At 41.8% G+C, this 20,523-nt stretch overlaps 2 protein-coding genes across 6 annotated transcripts in view; both read left to right on the top strand.

Annotated features, from left to right (window-relative positions):
- The first annotated feature begins 2,254 nt into the window (after positions 1-2,254).
- On the top strand, positions 2,255-12,434 carry si:dkey-19e4.5 (UBA_like_SF and PTH2 domain-containing protein). Of its 2 annotated transcripts, none has more exons than XM_060919477.1 (7): positions 2,255-2,479; positions 2,778-2,961; positions 3,905-3,976; positions 4,071-4,145; positions 4,255-4,352; positions 8,333-8,447; positions 11,473-12,434. In XM_060919477.1, exons 2-7 carry the CDS (start codon positions 2,854-2,856, stop codon positions 11,557-11,559), a joined length of 555 nt encoding a protein of 184 aa, XP_060775460.1. In that variant the 5' UTR covers positions 2,255-2,479; positions 2,778-2,853; the 3' UTR covers positions 11,560-12,434. The 2 variants fall into 2 exon arrangements, with proteins under 2 accessions (XP_060775460.1, XP_060775459.1); XM_060919476.1 differs by having other exon boundaries at positions 2,842-2,961.
- A 4,025-nt stretch (positions 12,435-16,459) lies between these two features.
- The window catches only part of setd5 (SET domain containing 5), a 77,024-nt gene continuing 72,960 nt past the window's right edge, over positions 16,460-20,523 (top strand). For all 4 annotated transcript variants that reach the window (XM_060919478.1, XM_060919481.1, XM_060919479.1 and 1 more), the window contains exon 1: positions 16,460-16,886. The gene's annotated coding sequence lies outside the window, so the exon portion shown is untranslated. The remainder of the gene's footprint in view (positions 16,887-20,523) is intronic.

The following is a 20,523-nucleotide window of genomic DNA, read 5'->3' on the forward strand; positions in this document are numbered from 1 at the left end:
GTCTTAGTTTGTAGACAGCTGGAGTAAAAACAAATCAGAACTAAGAACCACAACCATATTGTCAAGTTGTGTATGATTTTCCCCAGTTTTGTGCCCCAACTTCTGTCTTTCTTGCTCTGTCATGTGAACAAGCGTGCAGTGCATTCAATGTGAGGTTGCAGCAGCATAGCATCCTGGAAGCCACGGCCTTGTCGTAGCGCAGACAACACATCGGGCAGTCGGTCAGCTCTTCCCCTGCCCCACCAGCCAGGTAACACGTGAATCGAGTGAAAATGTATTGTTTGCCCTCTAAGCCCAAGCTGTAATTATTTTTGTCGTGAAGTAGCCCGTCGCATACATAAACAACTGCACATAAGTATTATATTTTTTGCTAGACCATTTTCAGATTTAGGAAAACAAAAATTTCTTTTTCTATTTTGTTCAACTAGAGATTCCTGGCAAAGTCAAAAAGCCTTAATGTAATAAATTAACATTAAGTGGTTGTTTTACACCTTTAAAAACTAAAACGGGTCAGTGGCGACCCGAACACAAGAGGAGGGTTAAATCTCAGACTTTTATAATAAGGTGTTCCGCATGCGCAAAAAAGTGCCCTTTTTCCACCCAGAGCACTTGCCCCCCAAAATGTCTGTGCACGCCACTGATGCTTATGTTTGGTTTATGCTTATATTGAAACAAACAATTCAAATAGTTTGAACTACAGGAAGACTCAAACAGAATGTGTGTGTGTGTGTGTGTGTGTGTGTGTGTGTGTGTGTGTGTGTGTGTGAAAGAATTAGAGTTTATGTGTGTGTTTAAAAATATTAGATTGTGTGTGCATGAGTGCTTGCATAACTGTACAGTGTGTGTGTGTGTGTGTGTGTGTGTGTGTGCATATGTAAGAATATTAGATTTTATGTGTATGTGTGCATAGTAAGGCAAGGCAAGTTTATTTATATAGCACATTTCATACACAGTGGCAGTTCAATGTGCTTTACAGAAGTAAAAGCAAAACAGTAAACAACAGAGAATAAAATTACATAAAATAAATGGGAAAATATAATAAGAATTAAACAATAGTAGAAATAAAATAATAAAATGAAGTAGAAGTTCAAATAGGGGGAGAAAAAAAACAGCAGAATAAAATAGAATAAAGTTAAGTAAAATTTGAAACATGCAGGGCGGCACGGTGGTGTAGTGGTTAGCGCTGTCGCCTCACAGCAAGAAGGTCCTGGGTTCGGGGGCCGGCGAGGGCCTTTCTGTGTGGAGTTTGCATGTTCTCCCCGTGTCCGTGTGGGTTTCCTCCGGGTGCTCCGGTTTCCCCCACAGTCCAAAGACATGCAGGTTAGGTTAACTGGTGACTCTAAATTGACCGTAGGTGTGAGTGTGAATGGTTGTCTGTGTCTATGTGTCAGCCCTGTGATGACCTGGCAACTTGTCCTGGGTGTACCCCGCCTTTCGCCCGTAGTCAGCTGGGATAGGCTCCAGCTTGCCTGCGACCCTGTAAAACAGGATAAAGCGGCTAGAGATAATGAGATGAAACATGCAGAAACTGTAAAAGTACAGATTATAAAACATGTAAAGAAGACAATATTAATTATTTAACAGAAAGCATCTGAAAACAGCTTGGTCTTTAGTTTAGATTTGAAGCTGCCAACAGCAGGAGCATTTTTGATGTCCTCTGGCAGTTGGTTCCATAGCTGTACTGCACAGTAGCTAAAAGCTGCTTCACCACACTTTGTTTTAACAACAGGTTTTAACAGTAAATTTTTCTGCTGCGATCTGGTAGATCTGATCGGGTTAGGCCGCTGCAACATATCAGAGAGGTAATTGGGCCCTGTACCATTTAGAGATTTGTGCACCAGCAGCAATGCTTTAAAGTCAATTCTGTAGCTTACTGGAAGCCAGTGGAGGGACCTTAGAAAGTGGTGTGTGTGTGTGTGTGCGCACACATTTGGTATGGGGCATGTCCAGTCAACAGGTCAAGAGATGCTCCATTTCCCAGAGGGCTCTGGCATGTTCTCCACCTGAGTACACATAATAACCAAAAGAAAAGACAATGGATTTTAGTCAGCCACAGGCTGGTGTTGCAATGTATGGCAAAATGCCCAAGAGTTGGCACTGTTGGAGAAGTTATTTTATTGGAAATTATTTCCACTTGCAAGAAATAAAATGATAAAATACGACTTCACTTGTTTGCAGGCTGCGCTAGAACAACACATTTGTAAAAGAGGTTCTTTTACAGTTAAAAGGAAACTAAATACTTCCGGTCTGACCCGGAAGTCGAACAGGAGTTTAGCAGTATGGCGTGTCTGGAGATGCGCATTCGTATAAAAATATGCTGTAGCTAACAGAATAAACTCTTCAGTCAAAAGCTAGAAGATAATTAGAGCAGATATTTGGTTTTAATGTCACCGTATGCTTTGTTTGTTTTGGTTTTTTGGACAAAGTAAAAACGAGCAAAGCGCGTGACGGTGCTCGGGTTCAGTGTTAGCTGTAGCAGGTGTGTACCGTTAGCTCAAACAAAAATACGGTTCATTGCTCGTGTTTTATTGATGTGAAGCTTTTACGCAGAGGCAGAACCTGGTCCATGATCGCATCCCGTCTCACTAGTGGAGTGTGTAACATGAGCGTGACTCAGTGGTAGTGATTAGAGAGAAGTGCTAATAGCGCATGCGTGCTGTTTGCCGAAGCGAATTAAACAGGCTGGCATATAACTGGGCTTTTATTTATGCATGATTGTGATTTTCAGGCTTTATGCAGCTGTGTTTCTTTCTTGTATTTGTCACACATCCTTCTAGCTCCGATGCATGGTGAGTGTTGGCCAGGCCATCCCTTTAACTCCTAGTCGTGTGTTTTGTGCAGAGAAGTGAAGTGATGGAGTCATCTGAGCAATGTCCTCCGGACTCCGTCCATCAGGAGGTGAACCCGGTCTTCCTCCAGCAGCTCAGAGAACTGGATATCCCTGAGGAGGCAGCCAGACAGGTCTGCATCAGCCACCTGTCTGACAGCTCACCAGTACTGCAGCTGTGCACGCTATCACAAGTACACAGCATCGACAGCTTGTGTAGACTTCATTCATTCGTTCATCTTCAGGAACCACTTTATCCTGGCCAAGATTGTGCTGGATCAGGATCTTATTCCTGGGACACACCCTGGATGGGGCACCGTGCGCGCACACATTCACATTTAGGGAGAACTTGGCACAGCCAAACCAAACCAGGGATCCTGGAGCTATGAGAGGCGAATGCTAGATAAAATAGGATCAGAAAAATTCAGTTAAGACTGCATTATAAAATCCTCCAAGTCGTAGCCTTGATGTCATATTTTTGTGCTATTCGGTTTATAGTAAATGATAAATATGCATTTTATTTTAAACATTAGATGGTCTTGGTCCATTCTTCTTGGATTAATAGCATAATATTGCATGGGGAGAAAAGTTTTCAGGTGCGTAGTGGTCATCACTGTCGCCTCACAGCAGGAAGGTTCCGGGTTTGAGCTTCGTGGCCGACAGGAGCCTTTCTGTGTGGAGTTTGCGTGTTCTGCCCGGGTTTCCTCCAGATGCTCTGGTTTCCCCCACAGTACAATGGGGCCACTGTAATTGGTGCAAGCTGTAGTGGTTTCCCAGCCATTGTGTGTGTGTGTGTGTGTGTATATATATATATATATATATATATATATATATATATACACACACACACACATAGCTTTGCTATAGCAAGATTGATTGATATACATCTTGCTATATAGCAAAGCTAATACATCAAATAAGAAAAAATCAAAAGAATATCAGTTCATGTTTCAATTCTAAGAAAGTCTTTTTAAACAGTTAGTCACAAGAAAATAACAGACTTTCATTGTGGTGCCATTCTGCTTTTTTGTTTACTGGTGTGTGTGTGTGTGTGTGTGTGTTATCTGCTTCTCTTAGGCACTCCTACACACAAGGAATGTGTCTGCTGAGGAGGCGGCAATGTACTACTTCAACAAACTAGAAAATGAGGTCTGTTGTTGATTACACACTTATACAGCCACATTAATGCAAATTGCCCTCGTCTGTCTGTTTCTGAGTGCATTTGTCTTGTCCATCGTCTCAGGAAGAAGGGGATGAAGATATGATGTTCAAGATGGTTTTTGTTGTGAATATGGAATTGTCCATGGGAGTTGGGAAGGTGTATATATATATATTTTGTTTTAAATAAAGTGTTGAGTTGCCTAAATGGCCTAATGTACAATGCAAAGTGAGCTGAAATGCTGAGAGTTTCATTGCGCCCCCTCCAGATGGCAGCGCAGGTAGGCCATGCAGCTGTGGCTCTGTACCAGGCCATGCAGGAGAAGAATACTTGGAGAGAGATGGCCTGGAAGTGGGACCGTACTGGGTGAGGCAGCATCAATCAATCCTGAATAACTCTTGAAATATCTACAAAGTCCTTAACTCTTACAGAGACTGTTGATCAAACAAGTTCAATAGTCTCTTTGCAGGCAAAGAGATCAATCTGTCTGTTTTCATGAGTGAAGTTGAAGTCTCTCGAAAATTCTCAAATATTTATGGCCATGTTTAAAGCTCAAGACAGCTGAAAATAACCTTAATAATTTAACCAAGGGATTTTGTCCTTTTTAAATGGGTATATCTATAAGATTGTGCTCGTTTGTGTATATCCTTTTTGTCCTCCTGGGGAAATATGACCGAACGCCCTGTCCGAGTGATACTGTATGGCATTACCGGAACTAAAGATAATTGAATTATTAAGGTGAAACATACAGGGCAGAACTAGTTATAACCTTGATATTCACTAGTCCTGTGGTTAAAAAAAACCCCAAACACAACAAAATAAGGGATGAACATCATAAATGTAAATTAAGTAACATATCTATAAAATAACAAAAGGAGTAATAGATAATCAGGGGATTAAATAAATGTATCACACAGCAAAAATGCAGTAAAGCTTAAGGCCCCGTCACACTTATTCGGAATTAGCAGGAATCAAGCAGAACCAGCCGGAATGAAAAAATTTTTCAAAACTCGTGCCACATTCGGGCGGGAATTTCAAACTGACCAACATTCTAACAGCTTTGTAAGAATGCCGTTCGAATACGTTTCGAACCCGCCTCGAATGATTCTTGCGCATTCTGGGTGTATTAGCTTTCGAATGCAGTTCAAATGTAGTGGGAACACAGTAGGAATACCTAGAATGCAGTAAGAATATTAAGAATGCACTTCGAATGCCGTACGAGTGCGTTTCAATTGCTGCCTGAATACCACCCGAAGTCTGGTCGGAAGGTGCCTCGAATGCTGTACGAATTCACCTCAAATGCAGTCAGAACGCTCCCGGAATAGCCGCCGAATATGTTTCGAACGTGTAAGAATTCAAAGAGAATGTAGCTCGAATACTTAGAATGTACTTCGAATATCTTGGAATATGTGAAGAATTTTCATTCTGACTAGGGATGGCGAAAACTAAAAAAAAAAAATCTTGACTGACCACCGAGCCTCATTAGCCGGTTAAAGTCGGTTAACCTATGAAATTCTAGAATTGGAATTATTAGAATCTATTCTAAATCTAACCGCGAACATCCGCACATTCAGTCCCAGTCGCTGCCCTCCACTCACATTACCTTTTCTACAGCGCGAAACATTTAGTCAAACGCGGCACTGATGTCGAGGGGTTTGTATTGGAGCGGAGGACAAATGGCTCCAGCTTAGAGACCGTTTCAGTTGGCCATGATGGCGTTGAAAATAAAGGCCCTGTCCACACGGCAACGGATTCAGGTGACTCCGATACAATTGCTTATCGTTTAGGCCTGGCGTCCACACGGCACCGGCGTTTTGGGTGCCCAAAACGCAGTCTTTTTGAGAACGGGTTCCAGAGTGGAAAGATCTGGCAACGTTGCCGTTGTGAAGTCGTCTGGATGAATAGAACGGATTTGTTTACGATGACGTCACAACCACATGCCTGTGAGTGCTTCACGCCGGGTAGAAGTGTAACGAATATCACCAGGAAAAAGCCTTACAGAGCACTAGTGAGAGTGAAACACGAGCTTGGATATTATTATTATTATTATTATTATTATTATTATTATTATTATTATGTTCAGTGTTAGTTCACAGTAGTAATGCAAGAAGCAGAATAGTGACAGTAATAGTGAAGCAAAAACATGCAATTGTACAAACACTGCAGCTCTACAGCAAAATATTCATTTATGAAATGGTCTGATTCTTAACACCAGTAGTGCCAATGATCTCTTTGCGATGCGAGTTGTCAACAAATCTTATAACTTGGTTCATGAAACGCACTTACAAAATATTTTCACTGTGAATATTTATTGTGTAATGGTGCAATCCCGCCAGCAAAAATAGGGAAAAAAAGGAGCGATCTCACCTCTTCAGATGTTGATTTAAGTCCGACAATACATTCCTCAAAAAGGGCGTAGAGGAGCAAATTAATCCAATTTATTCCGGACCATTAAAGACGCCGCCTTCCGCGTAGAATCATACGTCATCCTCGCTGCCATATTGGATAGGTCAAAGCGGAGAATAAAGATTCATGTGCTGCCTTTAACTGTACCAACAGGTTTACCGTCCAAACGAGATCACATGGGATTACCTTTCACAGGTGAGAAACAAATTAATCCATCAACGTGTAGCATTCAATTTATTCCGGACCATTAAAGACGCCGCCTTCCGCGTAGAATCATACGTCATCCTCGCCGCCATATTGGAGAGGTCAAAGTGGAGAATAAAGATTAGCTGCGTTTAACTGTACCAACAGGTTTGCCGTCCAAACGAGATCACATGGGATTACCTTTCACAGGTGAGACTGGAAAAATACTTTTCATTGTATTTGGTCATTATAACGTAATTTTACAAACAGATTTTCCTGACTTTGTGGCTAATATGAAGTCTCGCGCATTATGCGCATGCGTCCTTACTACTTCTATTGTTCTGGTCTCTCCGAAGGGACCGTCTTACAGCGCCCCTAGAGGTGTGGCATGTGTATTGCATCGTTTTCAGCAAGCGTTGCGTTGCCATATGGACCTGACATTTTACTGATTGTTGCCCATGTGGACGCGATATATTTTTAAATAACATCTCGTTGCCGTTGTCGTGTGGATGTAGCCAAAGTCAAGTGCTAGAAGAAGTACATAACATTCAGTGATGGGAATAACGGCGTTAAAATAAAGGCTGTTATAACGCCGGGTAATCTAATTAATTAGCTACAATCGTTATAACGCCGTTCCCAATATCAACACGCCATTACTGCATGGTATTGAAGTTGCTCTGAAGCCGTCACCGACTTGGCTCACAGACATAAAAGCTGCGTTTGTCACTCCCCCTCAGACACCGCTGTCATTTCATTCTCTCCCCTTCCCTCCAAAAGTCGGCATCTGCGCCTTTAGTTTGTGTGGAGAGATATGATCTGCAATAACATGCATTGTTGGCTACAGACCGAAACATACTTTCAGAATGCACTGGCCAAGGCAGGACTAAACTCCATGTGCCTTCTAATAATAATTAAAAAAAACAGAATAGTAATTTGTAAGCTAAAAAGCCTGTGTCTACACTTTTCTTTCGCCGAGTGGCGGCAGGAGGGCGGGACATGACTGAATGGGTGTTTCTGATTTGTCAGCTGTCGTCCTTACACCGCATGGCATGCCCCAAGCATTTACAACACAGAATTCCAGGTTCTCCGCTCCAAAATCGGCAGCTTCAAAACGATTTATTTTTTTTTTTAACCGACAACCAAAAAAAAATTAACCGGTTGACGTTGATTCGGTCAAACGGTCATCGGTTAACATCCCTAATTCCGACGGCATTTCTGCTCATTCGAGGCACATTCGGGACATTCTGACAGGATTTGAAGTGGCTTGCCATTTCAATTTTTCCCTCGAACATGATCAGAATGTTTGGAATGCTGCAAGAATATTTAGAATGCAGTTAGAATACACTCTGAATGCCGTTTGATATTTCTCCTCTTTGAGTGCACCTCGAATGTTTTGAGCATGAGCAAAACATTCGGGCCAGCCACAAGAATGGGCCCGAATGTTTGGAATGCAGTCAGAATTTTTAGAATGCACTTTGAATATCCCGGAATATACGAAGAATTTTCATTCTGACGGCATTCCGGCTCATTCCACCTCTAGTGTGGATACCCTTAAGGAACTGAAATAGACTTCCAGGGCAAATAACTTTGTGACTTTGGGATCATTGTGTCAAGGACACAGCTGAATGTCATGGATAAAGGGAAAAAACCAGCATGATGTAGTGGTTCAATTAAATACTCTAACTCACTGACCTCCATATTTATCTCAGTGGTGGTGATGGATATGGCTTTCTTGTTGTGTTTGTTTACACCTTCAGAGCTAAGAAGATTGTGCTACAGGGCACCAACATGGCGCACCTCTTGGAGTTGCAGGCTCTCGCTATGAGTCTGAGCCTTCCGACAAAACTGATACAGGATGCCGGACTCACACAGGTAGAACCAACTTATCAATGACATTTGAAAACAAATAAATAAATTGCAGAGACACGGGAACTAATCAAATTCCAAGACAATGTTGGTTTTTCTTGAATGAAAATTGACACAGTCTGAGATATTTAAGATAACTAGAAGGCTATATATTATAATACACATTCACCAAACACTTTATTAGGAACACTATGCTGCTGCTACTACTACTACTGCTAATAATAATAATACTTTGTCACATATAGATATTACAGCACAGTGAAGTTGTTTTTGTTAGGAAGTTGGGTTCAGAGCGCAGGGTCAGCCGTGGTATGGCTCCCTTGGAGCAGAGAGGATTAAGGGCCTTGTTCAAGGACCCAGTAGTGGCAGCTTGGCGGTGCTGAGGCTTGAACCCCTGACCTTTTCATCAGTAACCCAAAGCGTAAATCTTTGAGCCACCACTGCCCAGATCAGCCAAGCCACCCCTGCTCTACCCATACTGGATTTTGCCTCCTTTTCCATTCAGAACGGCCTCAATTATTCATGGCATAGAGATGATGTTTCCACAAGATGTTGGAAGCATCTGTTGGGGATTCTGGTCCAAGTTGACATGATTCCATCACAGTTCCAGCCCAAAGTGTGCCAAAAATTATTCCCCGCACCATTACACTGTTGGCACATTGCGGTTTGGGTCCATGGATTCATGGTGTTGGTGCTGAATTCTGACCCTACTATCTGTGTGCCTCAGCAGAAATCGAGATTCATTAGACTGGCTACGTTTTTTCTAGCCTTTATCTGTCCAGTTTTGGTGAGTCTGTGTACACTGCAGTCTTTCTGTTCTTGGCTGACAGAAGTGCAACCCAATGTGGTCTTCTGCTGTTGTAGCCTGTCCATCTCAAGTTTCAATGTGTTGTGCTTTCTGAGATACTTTTCTGCTCAGCACAATTGCACAGAGTGATTGAGTTACTGTAGCCTTTCTGTCAGCTTGAACCATTCTGGCCATTCTCTGCTGACTTCTCTCATCGACAAGGCATTTTCATGCGTGGAACTGCTGCTCACTGGATGTTTATTGCACCATTCTGAGCAAATTCGACACACTGTTGTGTGAAAATCTCAGGAGATCAGCAATTATAGGAAAAACTCAAACCAACCCATCTAGCGCTAACAACCACGCCATAGTCAAAATCACGGACACCCATATCTGCATGATTTTATACATTGCACCGTTGCCACACGATTGGCTGGTTGGATAATTTGCATGAATGGTGTACAAGTGTTCTTAATAAAGTGCTCATTGTGTTTACATTTGGCTTATTAATGAAATGTTGAATACAGTACCAGTCAAGTTTGAACACGCCTTCTAATTCAGTGTTTTTATTTTTATTAATTAAGTCACTTCATGTCTTAAAGTAATGATGGATGTTGTTTCTCTTTACTGAGTTGAGCGGTTCTTGACATATGGATTATTACAGTTGTGGAATCTGACTATTTACTGTTTGATCAACACATTAAGAAGGCAAGAAATTGCACTAATTAACTTTTGACGAGGTACCTGTTAACTGAAAAGCATTCCAGGTGACGACCTCACGAAGCTGGTTAAGAGAATGCCAATAGTGTGCAAAGCGTCATCAAGGAAAACGGTGGCGACAGTGAAGAATCTAAAATATGAAACATTTTGTTTCAACCCTTTTTAAAAATTTTTTTTTTTTATTTTTGTTTACCACATAATTCCGTTTATTTTTTCACGGTCTGGTTTCCATCAAATCCTGCGCTCTGATTGGCTGGCAAGCGGGTCTGTATCCTACTGTACGGACCTCTGGCGACTTGCTCATTCACAACAACAAATGTAGCAATTTTTGTCAACATTTAACTTTTTTATAAGATTTTTATCAAAAATCTTATACATTTTTGCCAGCATTTCTCAGCATAATAGCATTAATTCTACAGCATGGATAGTGATAACGGGGCGGCACGGTGGTGTAGTGGTTAGCACTGTCGCCTCACAGCAAGAAGGTCCGGGTTCGAGCCCCGGGGCCGGCGAGGGCCTTTCTGTGCGGAGTTTGCATGTTCTCCTCGTGTCCGCGTGGGTTTCCTTCGGGTGCTCCGGTTTCCCCCACAGTCCAAAGACATGCAGGTTAGGTTAACTGGTGACTCTAAATTGACCGTAGGTGTGAATGTGTGTGAGAATGGTTGTCTGTGTCTATGTGTCAGCCCTGCGATGACCTGGCGACTTGTCCAGGGTGTACCCCGCCTTTCGCCCGTAGTCAGCTGGGATAGGCTCCAGCTTGCCTGTGACCCTGTAGAACAGGATAAAGCGGCTAGAGATAATGAGATGAGATAGTGATGACGACAGTGTTCACAGCGAAAGCGAGTTTTACTACCCTGAGGAAGAAGAAATAAAAGAAAACATTTCAGGAGAAAGCTAAAAACCTGTAACGGTTGCTAACGCCGAGCAAAAACCCCAATTTTGTATAAATAGGGGACTACATAGGCGGCAAAATGTAGTTTTTTTTTCCCTGCCATGGAAGTGCACTTTTATACCGAGGAGGAAGCAATTTGCATTACAGCTGTGAATGAGGATTCAAAATGGCGGCTTGGCTCGGCTTTCCCTTTCGGGCGCTCCCGTTTTCTATTAGAATTTGGGAAAGAAAGAAAGAAATGTATTATTTACCAGCTTAAGGTCGGTCCTTAAGGAGAAATACCTTGACCTCGGCCTTGAATACTGACCTCGGCCCAGAGGGCCTCGCTCAGTACTTTCAAGACCTCGGTCACGGTTTTTCACGATACGGCCCTCCCAGCTGGTAAACAACATATATATGTGTGTGTGTGTATGTATATGTATGTTCCATATGTTATTTCATGGTTGTGATGTCTTCAGTATTGTTCTGCAATGCAGAAAATAGCCAACATACAGAAAAACCTATGAATGAGTAGGGGTGTCCAAACTTTTGACTGGTACTGTATGTTCAGATGACGTGACAAAACTGTGAATAATCACTTTCCATTTGAAGTTATTTAAGCACGATGGTAACCATCAGCCCCCTGGTTTTAGGTGGAGCCTGGCTCTAGCACTGTGCTGGCCATCATGGGAGAGGAAGAAATGGTCAATAATGTTACAGGAAGCCTGAAACTGCTTTGAGTACTGAAAAAAAGCGACAATGGAAATGCAGATGTGTAAGGTGCCACTGTGTGTCCACAGGGGGGCAGAACAGTCCTACAGCAGCAAGACTGCACGAAAACCACAGCATAATCTATGGCGTTCACATACTTCTACTGACACATTCTTTTACACACACACACACACACTTAACAGTAATGATATCTGAAGTAGGAGAAGAGCTGCGCATGTGGGTGGGTGCCTGGATGTATCAGTTCTGTTTCATTTAACATTTAAAATGTATCTGCATTCATTCAGTTATATAAGGGTCTTTGAGTCTATAGAAAAACATGAAAATGTGTGAAACCACATTATACATTTAAATAATAGATCAAATGGGTTTAGGGTTATGATGCCAACTTGTGTCCTATTACATAAATAAATATAGCCCTTAGAATATATATTGTTTTGGTGATTGTTGGACCAAATGTCATTGTAAAAGAATTAAATGAAATGTAACACTACATGTAAAGCATCCTCTTCAGATGTAAGCACTCCTGTGGTGAGTTTATTGATCTACAAAGAGCCTTCCTTTGTTGAGTTGTGATGTACAAATCTACGTTTGTCTCGACTTATGTAAGTGTGATGATGCCCCTTTCTATCAAGCCTTGTTACAGAACATGAAAGCATACTGATAAAGAAGGGGGGGGGGACGCAAAATCTTAAAGCCATATGTTTATCGTGGAGTGCCATTGTTAACAATTTCTGCTACTTTTTGACTATTTATTTTTTATGCATCTGCTTGTTGTGTCTACTATATATTGACTGTGGGTTCTAGGACTAAAGTTGGCTATTTGCAATAATATTGACATGCTTTCTGTCTGCCTCAATTAAAATTTCATTATAGTGGTACAAGATCAGAGCTTTGTGTTTAGACCATGATGCATTACTTTTGAAAAGAAAATGAATATTGTTTACGATGTTAAATATGGCTACAACGTGTCTCAAGAGTTAGAAACTCTACCATCACCATGTCTTTTTTTCCCCCATTATGTTTTTAGCTGAAGTAATTGGACGTGTAGTTCATTGGTCAGTAATAATCACAAACTTGAGAAAATTTGATTGATAATTGGGACTGGTATTTTCTTTGAGATTTCTGAATCATGGATCAGTGTCAGATGGAAGCTATGGCCTAAGGGTTAGAGAAGCAGCTTTGGGATTAAAAGGTTGCTGGTTTGATTCCCTGCACCAGCAGGAATGACTCGAGTGTCCTTGAGCGAGGCCCCGAACCCCCAGCTGCTCTGGATAAGTGTGTCTGTCTGCTAAATGCCTGTAATGGAGGATTTGGGGAGGAAACACATGCATGTTTGGGAATAGTTTATGATCTGTGCTCCAACTATTTCTAATACTACTTCAGTATTCTCTGAATCTGCTCTATTTTTTTTTTATCACATAAAAATGATTGGCCACTGAGCTGCAACTTCCCACTGAGTAAATGCACCCACGTTTTGAGACGCAGACCAACAACCTGATGTTGAGAGGAAGCCGCCATTATCATAAGGAGATTTACAGGCCGCCATTTTTGTTTTGGTGCTCGGTGGAACGACTCAGCAAATCTGAGCGCTGGAAAATGCAAGAGAGTTCACTATCACCCATGGTGAGGTAAACGAGTCTTCATCACGTAACGACTCGTGAGAACAATCACGTTCATTCTTCTCTCTCTCTCCCGGTGACTTGGCGTTCTCTTGGCCGGGTATCACGTGAGCTGAATGTGGGGCTGAAGGCTGTGCGGCGGCGGTACAATAGCAGCGCTGTAAAAGCGGCCTCGGCCTGCCGCTGCTGGACTCAGGGAAATTCCGACTCTTTCCAGTGAGTCGGATCATTGAGCCGACTCTTTCATCTCCCAAAATGTTCATTGCTGGCTTTTTCCCCTCTAAAACGGACAAAGCGTTGGATAATTTGACTAGTGGTGGTTTTTCTTTGAATAACTATGGCTGTAATTCTCTCTCTCTCATATATATACTACATAACATTACCGTGCATTCTCATCTCATCGTATTTCATAAAATCCATTTAAATTATATACATATTTTATATATTGTACTGTATTTGCACTACTGCTATTTTGTACATTGATTTTAGAGTGTATTTTTACATATATATTAATCTGTTTTACAAGTAAGGTGAGAGAGAAACGGCATTTTGATTCTCCTATATGTCCTGGATATATAGTGAATTGACAAATCTTTGAAGCTTGAAAAAAAAAAAAAAAATATATATATATATATATATATATATATATATATATATATATATATATATATATATATATAATATTACACACACACACGCATATACTATTTTATTATATATTAGATTGAACTTTATTGATCCCTTTGGGAGGATTCCCTCAGGGAAATTAAGATATATAAATTTTTTTCAAGTTTCAAAGATTTTTGTCAATTCACTATATATTCAGGACATAGGAGAATCAAAATGCCGTTTCTCTCTCACCTTACTTGTAAAAACAGATTTATAAACATATATATATATATATATATATATATATATATATATATATATATATATGTATATGTGTGTGTGTGTAAAAATACACTCTAAAATCAATGTACAAAATAGCAGTAGTGCAAATACGGTACAATACTGTATATAAAATATGTATATAATTTAAATGGATTTTATGAAATACAATGAGATGATGAGATGAGACAATGCACGGTAATGTTATGTAGTGTGTGTATATATATATATATATATATATAATTTTTTTTTTTACAAGTAAGGTGAGAGAGAAACGGCATTTTGATTCTCCTATATGTCCTGGATATATAGTGAATTGACTAAAAAAATCTGAATCTTGAAAAAAATATATAGATATGTGTATATTACATATTACTACCATAACATTACCGTGCATTTCATAAAATCATTTAAATAATTGGCACATTTACAAGGTACTGCGAATATGAGAATCCTTGCATTGCGCTTGATTAAGTAGATTCATTCGACCTTGACTCCAGCTGGGGAGGGGAAACCACGAGAACCGATTCAAAGATACCGAGTTGTTCATTCGTTGCTGGGAAACAGACGATCACGTGCTTTCCATCCGACCTGAGCGCGCACGAGCAGCTCTTTTGTGCTGACGTGGGAGTCAGTGATTGGCCAGTTCCTTTCTTCCACCACTAAACCCCGGAAACACGTCTTGTGTCATGGAAAAAACGGCAGCTTTTATAAGAATCAGCCAAGTGTGTGTGTGTGTATATATATATATAGTGGTGTTTGTATGGGAATGTGAGAAGTCGTCAGTCATAAAGCTCCATGATTACGTGGAGTTGATTACAGCGTAATGAAGTCGTGTCGCTCGGAGGTTACGTGCGCTCCTGCTTTCGCACTATGGCGGTTACTCCGGTCACGAGCTTTTCCTGCAACAAGGTGCGGTTGTTGGACCTGAACACTGTCCCAAATCAAACAAACAACCACTAGCATTACGTATCAGAGCGAGTAGCTACTAATTTTAAAACACGCTTTCATATACCAGTGGCAGGAAAGGCAAGGTCCTTGGTTTAAACCCTTAATACTCTCCAACAGCCCACATGACTATAAAATACATTATCATTGCTCAAATTCATTTATTTATTGACCATATTTTTTTGAAGGAATCAAATGGTTCGATCTGAATAAATCAGGAGCTAAGTCAATTTTCCAATTTGAGTTTAAATATCTAACTCACAGATCTAAATTCAAATGCATTTTTTTTTTTGGTTAAATAATCCTGTAAAAATAAGCCTGCCTTCCATTTCCGGCCTGAGTACAGTACAGTACAGCTCACTGACTGTGTAACCACACCTCCTCAGAAATCATTGCAACAAATGACGTAACGAAACTGATTCAGCCAATCCGTGCGCGCCTATCATCCCACGTGACCTGGAACAGAAATACCAGCCCAATCGCATATTCTGTTGTTCATGTGCAGAGACATTTCACAGCTGTGCTGCCTCAGAGCAAACTGAGATAGAGAGACGCTCATCGTTTCTGAAACACTGCGCATTTCATGGTACCATATTGCAGGTTTTACCGGTTGTTTGTTCACATTTATGGTACGGCGATTAAAAAAAACCAAACAAAAACAGACACGTAGTTAGTAAAATTGTAACTTGTTTAATAATATATCCATCATGGTGTATGAATTCACTCATCCCTCTTGTGAAAGAATCAAAACCTGCGCCGTCTGAACGGAAATGTTGCCTTTTGTATGAAGTGAACACAGTCAGGAAATGTATAGACAAGTCGATATCCCTGTCCAATCCCATGCCAGGTCCCATAAGACCGACACTTCATATTCCATTCATACCGGGGTTAAGGTGGGGCTGACCCTACCTCTAATGCCGTAGTCCCTGGTAAGGGGCCCCGGAGACCCCGTGCTATGGACAAACAGCTGCTCTATGTCTAACCCAGGCTGAGGGTATTCCCTTTAGCGCTGAATAGATTTTGTTTACAAGAATACAAGAAAAAAGAATAATCCCTTTCTGAAAAGAATTGAATATTCCACGGCGTGTGTATTTAATAACGTGACCACTGTTCCCATAATATCCACATTTACTTCTTTCGAATATCCGTTTAGCTACTAGGTCTTTTCTCGTCGTCTGCGTTATTCACTCCGTCCACCCTTTCACCGAGCGGTGCACAAGTGACTACTCGTTCCACCCCTCCCAAAAGCCAAGTCCTGCCCCTGTTTCGGTCAACCAACACGTTTCACTTTTCTTATCCAATCAGATCGCTGTGTTTGTTTGAGCACAGAGATCGACATATTTCCAGCCAATAGGAGTTTAGCGGGCTGCACCTCGACGCTGGGAACGCCTCGTTATCGCGCCCCTGCACGAGCTGCACAGAAACCCCGTGTTATGGTTGTGTGTCAGTTTCGCTGGCAGCCACGGTCGATGCCGGTGAGGAGGGGGGGATGGGCGCCGCTGCAAATGTTGAAGACCTGAGCTAGAATCACAGCCTTGTAACACACAGAGCTGTACCTACCCCAAATAAATAACGACTATAATTATTATAAAACATTATAAATGGATGCAACCAGCCGGGATTCAAAATAACACTTGAAGGAAGTGCTATGACCCAAACAGAAAAGGGTATGAAACTTTCACCCACTGCGTGAGGGACATTGAGAAGTTTGGAAGGTACCCCGGGAGAGGGAGCTGCCTCTCGGCTTACAGCTCGCAGGAAACGCCGAGGTCACAAGAAGAGGCCTTGTAGTCTGATTCGTTTTGATGTGGGAATATTTAAATACAGCCACTTATCTCAGTAGGATATTTTACCTGAACTGAGCTGGCATGAAGGGCTGGGTAAGTTTACATGATTTACCGGGGGGTATTTTGGAGATAACAGCATGTTATGAGTCTCTAAAGGCAAAAGTTGCAGCATAGCCTAACTTGGCAGCTAGCTATGCTAGCTAGCTTTCTATTTCTGTCTGTGTTGTAGTGTCTCATCAGATATTGTTATTGACATTTATCTGGGATATCATTATAAATCAAATGTTTTCAGTGTAACCTTAGTTTATGCTCACTTAACTAACTGTACAAGTTAACTACTTGGTTAGCTCCATGGCTAGTAAATTGCTATAACCAGTACTCAATATTGAGAGCAGTTCCTCGTGCTGCGAAGCCTGCATTTTTTCACAAGAGCTGGCGATGTAAACATTTGCTGTTTGGACTAATTATGTGCTTATTTGTGATTTTTATATCGGTACATAATGTTTACAACACCATGGTGGTTCAACACGATGAACTGTGCTCATATACATGGGCTTTCGGTAATTGATTAAAGGTTTTATTGCTACTGATAGTGTGATACTGGGCAGTTTCCTTTTACTTGGCGAGGTTAGCTGGATGGAGAATGCTGGCTCATTCTTTGCTCCAAAGACTCGTGTGTGTGTGTGTGTGTGTGTGTCAGCGGTGTAACATTCAAATTGGACATTTTTTTGCCACACAGTGGGTTTTATAAACCGAGGAAAGACCGTGCTGAACATATTCATACTGGCTTGAGATTCTGGGGCATCTGAGAGTGTCTGCTTGGTTTTTACACCGGTCTTCACTCATGTGGTTACAAGTAGGTTAGCTCATACTCAAGGAGTTTGTAAGGCTAGTTAGCCATTAACCTTAGCGTCCAGGTCAGCAGAGTTGTACACAAGGCTGTATTTCCAGTTGGAAGTCGTGTTAAGTTTGAAAGGGTTTTCTGGACTCGATGAAGCACTGTCTTCCAGACAGAAGTGTGTGTGTGTGTGTGGGGGGGGGGGGGTTATTTATTATTTTTTAAAATAATTATTTTCTGCAACTACTACCATTTTATATCATATGCGTTATCGTTTTGTTTTAATACACGTCTTCTGTTTGGAGATTTGGTTGCATAATTGTTTCCGGAAGTATTCCTGTTTTGTATTTTTAGCATTGTGTTGGACTGATGCAGTTAAGATCTATTTTCATTTTGGTTCGCTGAACTTTTCAGGGAGGTTAAAGGACTCGTAGGTTTTTGTGTGTGTTGAACTTTCTCTCTTTCGTGAGCTAACATTGCCAACTCTTTGAAGGGTGACTTGCTTTTCTCAATCTTCCCCCCCACCTTCCCCATGAACCAACCCCCGAGCTCTTCGGCGGCCATGAGAAATGGGTGGTATTTCTGAGGGGAGCTCGCGTTTCCTTTTTTAGCCTCCATTTTTATTTCAACAACAAGTGAGTCGGAGAGAGAGAGAGAAGGGGCAGGCTGCAATGGCTGGCTAACGATTTGCTGCCGCTGTTTCCGTCCAGCGGGGAATTTCCCGTTTAATTATTACTTGCGTCGACATTTTTAGTCAGTTTCGAGGGAAAAAACCCCCTGCTGTCCCAGAATATCTCGGCGTCCAAACGCCTTGTCGTGTGTTTATTCGACACACGGTCTGTTGTGTGTCCACATATCACCTTTGTTAGCCTGTGGTGTGAGGCAGTTGTTTTCTGGTAATATTTCACGGATGATAAACACACTGAGGAATGAGTGATCTCATGCCATTATGGAGGAAGCCAGCGTTGCTAGTCGCTCTTGAGTAGCTAATTAACAGGACCCCTGCTTCCCTTGACCGTGAACAAAGGGGTGTCCAGAACAGTGCCTGAAATATTTGTTGTGTAACACGAACAAAATAAACATGTCTCCCCGAGCCGTGCAACATCAGCACAGCGCCACTGCGTTTAGACAAGACCGGGGGATGGAGGGTGTTTGTGGTGTTCAGCAATCACTTACAGTATGGCTCCTGGCAAATAGAGGAGCTAGTGTTTCCCGTTTTCCTGGGAGGCCTTGCTTACATTCAGTTTTCCCATTTTTAGGGGGAAATTTGGCGGGTTTTTTTCCGGTTGAATTGTTGAAGTGGTCCTGGATTATCAGCCCGTCTGTTTTGTAAATTCACACAAGCCCGTTTTAATGCTTGAACATACAGCACGAGAAGTCAGGGCTGAACTCTGTGTGTGTGTGAGAGAGAGATGGTAATAAGGCCAGTGTAAGCAGTCATCTAAAGCCTAATCTGAAAACATGCAGTATACAGACAGTGTCTGTCTGTCTGTCTCTCTCTCTCACATGCTACAGCAAGAGAAGTCAGGGCTGAACTGTGTGTGTGAGATAGAGAGATGGTAATAAGGCCAGTGTAAGCAGTCATCTAAAGCCCAATCTGAAAACATGCAGGTTACAACTGCAGTATACAGACAGTGTCTGTCTCTCTCACACACACACACACACACACACACACGCTACAGCAAGAGAAGTCAGGGCTGAATTGTGTGTGTGTGTGTGTGTGTGTGTGTGTGTGAGAGAGAGAGAGAGAGAGATGGCAATAAGGCCAGTAAAAGCAGTCATCTAAAGCCTAATCTGAAAACATGCAGGTTACAACTGCAGTATACAGACAGTGTCTCTCTCTCTCTCTCTCTCTCTCTCTCTCTCTCTCTCTCTCTCTCACGCGTGCTACAGCAAGAGAAGTCAGGGCTGAACTCTGTGTGTGTGAGAGAGAGAGAGAGATGGTAATAAGGCCAGTGTAAGCAATCATCTAAAGCCTAATCTGAAAACATGCAGGTTACGACTGCAGTATACAGAGAGTGTCTGTCTCTCTCTCTCTCTCTCTCTCACACACGCTACAGCAAGAGAAGTCAGGGCTGAATTGTGTGTGTGTGTGTGAGAGAGAGAGAGAGAGAGAGAGAGAGATGGCAATAAGGCCAGTAAAAGCAGTCATCTAAAGCCTAATCTGAAAACATGCAGGTTACAACTGCAGTATACAGACAGTGTCTCTCTCTCTCTCTCTCTCTCTCTCTCTCTCTCACGCGTGCTACAGCAAGAGAAGTCAGGGCTGAACTCTGTGTGTGTGAGAGAGAGAGAGAGATGGTAATAAGGCCAGTGTAAGCAATCATCTAAAGCCTAATCTGAAAACATGCAGGTTACGACTGCAGTATACAGAGAGTGTCTGTCTCTCTCTCTCTCTCTCTCTCACACACGCTACAGCAAGAGAAGTCAGGGCTGAATTGTGTGTGTGTGTGTGAGAGAGAGAGAGAGAGAGAGAGAGATGGCAATAAGGCCAGTAAAAGCAGTCATCTAAAGCCTAATCTGAAAACATGCAGGTTACAACTGCAGTATACAGACAGTGTCTCTCTCTCTCTCTCTCTCTCTCTCTCTCTCTCTCTCTCACATGCGTGCTACAGCAAGAGAAGTCAGGGCTGAACTGTGTGTGAGAGAGAGAGATGACAAAAAGCAGTCTGACAAAAGCAGAAATGCTTAAACTTAAATCAGGATATTCTATTAAATGTGGTTCTGTAAAAGAGTAAATGTTGAGTGTTTCTCAGTGTGTCCTCTAGATTTGAGAATTTGTCATTCAGTTGTTTTTGGTTTTTTTGATAGAAATGAACTTGTACGCTTTGGAATGAACGATAGTATTCTGTAATATATATTTAAAAATGCTGTTCAGCTTAATAAACTACT

This window comes from Neoarius graeffei, chromosome 4 (genome assembly GCF_027579695.1).
Source record: "Neoarius graeffei isolate fNeoGra1 chromosome 4, fNeoGra1.pri, whole genome shotgun sequence".
NCBI lineage: Eukaryota > Metazoa > Chordata > Actinopteri > Siluriformes > Ariidae > Neoarius > Neoarius graeffei.

What these genes read in the sequence shown, in the direction of transcription:
- si:dkey-19e4.5 (XM_060919477.1), top strand. Translation starts at nt 2,854, where the DNA reads ATGGAGTCATCTGAGCAATGTCCTCCGGACTCCGTCCATCAGGAGGTG. An exon ending in TGTCCATGGGAGTTGGGAAG is followed by an intron (nt 4,146 to 4,254) that starts GTGTATATATAT and finishes CGCCCCCTCCAG; the next exon opens with ATGGCAGCGCAGGTAGGCCA. An exon ending in AGGATGCCGGACTCACACAG is followed by an intron (nt 8,448 to 11,472) that starts GTAGAACCAACT and finishes CCCTGGTTTTAG; the next exon opens with GTGGAGCCTGGCTCTAGCAC.